Below are 5000 nucleotides of genomic sequence, written 5' to 3'. Positions count from 1 at the left end.
ATAACGATTTACCCAACACACTGGAATAATACGAATCGTGACCACTTATTCCAAAGCCTTATTGGTTCTGTACTCAGCCATGGTTGAACTCTGCATTTATTGCCAGCCAGGCATTATCAGTTGAATGCCTCAATCATCCTCAAATACACCACTGACACACAAGTAGAGAAATCTGTTGCATTTTGCACAATACATGGATCAGATTGGGACTGACTCTTCTGTCCACATCTCTGATGTGTGTTATCTAAGCTTGTTCAATAGTATATTTGTTGGCCCTCTTTTGTAATTTAAGTTCTGCCCCTAAGTCCTTACCATGTATTATTGATGAGAAATGCATTAATTTGCTATAATTCATTCATGACTCCATTTCCAATGAGTCATCATTTATCCTGCTCACATAGAATGATCGTGACCACCACATAATCCACTGACACTAGTTTTTAGTTCTCAAAACTGTGTGGTAAATCTATAACTACTTTAGGTGATAGCCTAACAAGTCTTCTCCAATGCCATGGTTTCTCCATGTGGAATATTGACATGTGGTTATGCTATGTCTAGTCCTTCCCGCATTCTTAGGTACACACATACATGCAAGTTCTAAGTGTCTCACACATACACACACACACACACACACACACACACACACACACACACACACACACACACACACACACACACACACACGCATGCAAACACACACACACACACACACACACACACACACACACACACACACACACACACACACACACACACACAGTAGCATGTGAGTGTAGTGTTTGTAAGTGCTGCACAGTGTGGGTGTGTGTGTCATGCTGCTTCTCCTGTCTTCTATGGTATTCCTGTATTTTAGATTCAGTTGGTGGATGATGGAGAGAACACTACTTCACCTGAGACCCCTGAACTTGCTACATCTAAAGTGCCAAAAAGAGGTCTGTCACACACACACACACACACACACACACACACACACACACACACACACACACACACACACACACACACACACACACACACACACACACACACACACACACACACACACACACACACACACACACACACACACACACACACACACACACACACACACACACACAAACACACCATTAGTATTTTCACCTGATAATGCCTTGTTCCTCTGCAGACATACTGGACACCTCGAAATCGGCGAAACTGGTAAGTACCAAACAAGTCAATGGCACATTTAAAACATTTAAATTGTCTGATAAAGTAAAGGTATACAAACACATTGGACCTGCTACTGATTGGTTCATCTTAGCTAATGTAAGAGTAAAGACTCATCTGTTTTAAATACCTCTCTACCTGTGGGTTTAAAGGGCCTTCCTCACAAAGACCCTGTAGTGTAGTGTATGCTGAGTGTTTAATGCTTGTGTTCTTACCCTTCCTATGAAGACACTGAGCTATGATTTTGGGTTGTTGTGAAGCAGGCAAGTTTTGTGCCTTGCCTCTTAAAAAAAAGGTCTAGGCCTAGTCTTCTCTCTAGTCCTCTCTCGCACTCACTCACCCACTCACTCACTCACTCACACACTCACTTACACACACACGCACACACTCACTCAATCACTCACTCACTCACTCACTCATTCAGTCTGTCTGTTTGTTTGAAGATATACAGATTGTTGAATATGAAGGTGATTTGTGTTGAGTTCATTTTGAGTTTCATTTGATAGAACTGCCCTTGAAGTTTGCTGATAGCTTGTGTGAGAACCTAGATACACCAACATGACTCAGGGAAAAAGAGTGATATAATATTACTGTCTGCCACTAGAGGGCGATATATGATGGTGTGAAATCCATTGTCAACCCTACATTTTGGCTTTACAGTCCTTGACTTGATGGCATGTGTATTTGTTACATTGTATGTTTGGTTTAATGAATTAATGAATTAATGAATACCATGTATGTCTGTATGTTCAGAATTATTCCATTAACCTCTTCCACATCTTCACACTCACACACAACTCATGATTGCTGGGGGGAGTTTCAAGTAATTCAATTGTCATGTCATCCCCTGTCTAACTGCCTGTGAGTGACAGAGAGTGAGAAAGAGTATGTGTGTGTGTGTGTGTGTGTGTGTGCGTGTGCTTGTGTGCATGTGTGTATGAGTGTGTGTGTGTGTGTGTGTGTGTGTGTGTGTGTGTGTGGTAGTAATAACATTTAACCTCTAACCTGTAACATCTCCTCTCCTCTGTGCAGCGAGGAGCCAAACCTAAGAAGGTGCTGCATGTTTCACCTGTGGTTACCATAGCAACGTGTTTCTGACTGGCCGCGCTGCATGGCATTTTATAGCATCATTCATTGCCCGTGGTCGCTGTGTGTGCCTACCCTTCATTGAGATCGTGGGTGTATGTGTGCCTGTGCGTGTGTTTGTATATTTCTATGATTGTGTGTGTATGTGTTTCTGTGCGTGTGTTTGTATATTTGTATGAATGTGTATTTGTGCGTATTACCATTATGTAGTATGTGTGTCTGTGTGTCAGTGTTCTCTCATGCAATGCCACTCTATACTGAAGTAGTTGGCTGGCTTCTCATAGGCCAGTGCTTAAAGGCTGTAATTGGTTGCTTTTAGCTGTCTCTCAAGTTGCATGTTGTAAGACTCTGGATAAATTCCTTTGACAATACAAGAGAGAGAGAGAGAGAGTGTGTGTGCTTGTGTATGTGGGTTTAAAAAAATGTGAAAATAAGATGATGGATTATTTGCAGAATATTTGCAGTGTGTATAAATGAACCATTGTTACAGTTGTAAGACAAGCGTAAGGTTATGCATATAACCACTGTTCCCTGAAGGAGAGGAATGAGGTATAACACAGACAGTATGGGATATCATGCCTTCATGTGTCTGGCTGAAGACACCTCTATTATAAAAGTCAGATGACGCTTGGTGACTGATGAAAATGAAAATTCACCCTAGTATATTTATTAGACAAACAACAATTGCAATCGGGCTCACCCCCAGCACAAGGCTGAAAGTGAAGCAATATTAAACACATCGCACAAGATTTATGTAGACAGAAGTTTAGCGTTCAGCAGGGATAACCACGTGGTGGATTTCTGACGTCCGAGGCAAGGATGGAAGTTTTGCGCAAGGTCGGAAGAAGCACAGTTCGACCCTTCTTATCACCTCTGGTCTAAACATGCTCTTTTACATATGCAGACTAAGTGGCACCTAATAATCTAAGTGACACACACGCAGAAAGACAGAAAAGCCATGTTCCTGCTTACATAAGTACATGATTCATATAAGGTAATTAATAATACAAGGCACTTGATTATTATATTCTTAAGTCATTAACAATGTTTGTAAATTATCTCCATCAGTGACATAGGGTGTCCCACGCCAGCCTACATAAGCCAGGTCACCGCCGCCTGCTCCTCAGGTCAACCCAGCACTCTCCCTCTCCTTCAGGGAACCGTGGTTATATGCATAACCTTGTATTTCCTTAAAGTCGATTCACTCGGTACAACACAGACAGCGTTGGACCTATAGTCAGGCCCCACGCAGCTGAGGCTGGACAGAACTAACATCCAACGGATCCAGCAGAGAGGACGGGGGAAGCCTCTGATGGGGCCAGCATGCCCAAGTGGTAGAAGTGCACAAAGGTATGGGAGGACGCCCACGACGCGGCAGGGCACACCTCCTCCACTGATACACCAGTGCCCAGGGTGCCGCCATCCACCAAGTGGAATGAGCACACACACCCTCAGACCTTTGCTGTAATGAGGCAGGGAGAGATGATAATCCAGCGGGAGAGATGATAATCCAGTGGGAGAGATGCCGATTAGACAGCGCCCTGTCACGAGCTGGATTAGCGAAAACAGGCAAAGAGCTGATCACATGACCAAACTCCTGTGTGAGTGAACTATATGGACGCCGTGCCCACACTGGGCACAGTGCCCACGCTGGGCACAGTGCATGCAGCCTCCTCCGCTCCCTTAGAAGAAGATGGAGGAGGCGAGAAAGCAAATCAGCTATAGAGAAAGCCACAGATCTTTAAGACATGGGTAAGACCTTAGGTACATGAGCAGCATTGGGATGCAAAGTGACCTTTGTGTCACCAGGGGCAAACTGAGAGTACGAACTGAGTGTACGACGGAGTGTACAGATAAGGCCTTAATATATCAGACACACGCTTTGCTGAAGCCAAAGAGAGAAGAAGAGCAGACTTGTAGGACAAGAATTTTATGTCCACAGACTCTAATGGTTCAAAAGGAGAACCGCACAGAGCGTCCAGCACAGTAGGCAGGTTCCATGATGTGTGTGTGTGTGTGTGCAGGTCCCATGATGGCACAGGTGATTTAGTAATGGGCTTCAGGCGACGCGCGACCTTCATAAAGTGCCTGAGGTGCGGGCGGCGCCCTAGTGACACCCCATCAAAGCCAATATGACACCTTTAGTGTTGAAAAAGAGTGACCCTGGTGCCTGACGAAAGTGCTGGCTCTAATTTGGACAGCTACTCCATCAGATCAGCCCAGCTAGCAGCCGGCTCCTTCTCGCCCTCAGAGTCAGTCTGAGATTCTTCGGCGGGTTCATAAAGGAGAGTGTCGTATTGACGACAGCTTCAGTCCTGTTGCAAATAATCCTCAAAAACGACGCATCTAGAAAGTCGACGCACCAGAAGATGTTGCCAAACAAATCCTGATGGAACAGTTTAACTGCTTCAAGAGAAATGACCAACCTGCTACACTTAAAACCAGCTAGCGAGCTAGACAGGCGGTGCAAGGTTGAGGGGTTCACAGCGAGGTGAAGAGAGCTCAGGAGGAGATGAGGAGGAGACGGTGGTGACCTGGCTCATGTCTCCAGCCAGACGCTTGAGGGCGTGATATCCTATAGTTCTATCTGGGTTGCACCGAGTGACTCCAGTGAACAGAAACAAAGATGGCTGCCTTCCGACTTCCAAGAGTCTCTTAGTCATAGTTAAACTTTTTTTGCTTTGTGGTTCAGTTTTAAGGATCATAGCCTTCTGTATTGATTTATA

General features: G+C 44.6%; 1 protein-coding gene across 7 annotated transcripts in view; it reads left to right on the top strand.

Moving 5' to 3' along the window:
* dctn1b (dynactin 1b) overlaps positions 1-5000 on the top strand; it is a 39330-nt gene that overhangs the window by 8089 nt on the left and 26241 nt on the right. For 5 of the 7 annotated variants that reach the window (XM_031580058.2, XM_031580057.2, XM_031580054.2 and 2 more), the window contains exons 3-5: positions 854-932; positions 1148-1179; positions 2221-2241. In XM_031580058.2, coding sequence (XP_031435918.1) covers positions 854-932; positions 1148-1179; positions 2221-2241 — 132 coding nt within the window. The remainder of the gene's footprint in view (positions 1-853; positions 933-1147; positions 1180-2220; positions 2242-5000) is intronic. The other 2 variants (XM_031580060.2, XM_031580059.2) reach the window with 1 other exon arrangement.

Source organism: Clupea harengus, chromosome 14 (assembly GCF_900700415.2).
Source record: "Clupea harengus chromosome 14, Ch_v2.0.2, whole genome shotgun sequence".
Classification (NCBI taxonomy): Eukaryota; Metazoa; Chordata; class Actinopteri; order Clupeiformes; family Clupeidae; genus Clupea; species Clupea harengus.
Note: the sequence above shows the minus strand (reverse complement) of the source record. Positions and strands in the feature narration are given on the sequence as shown.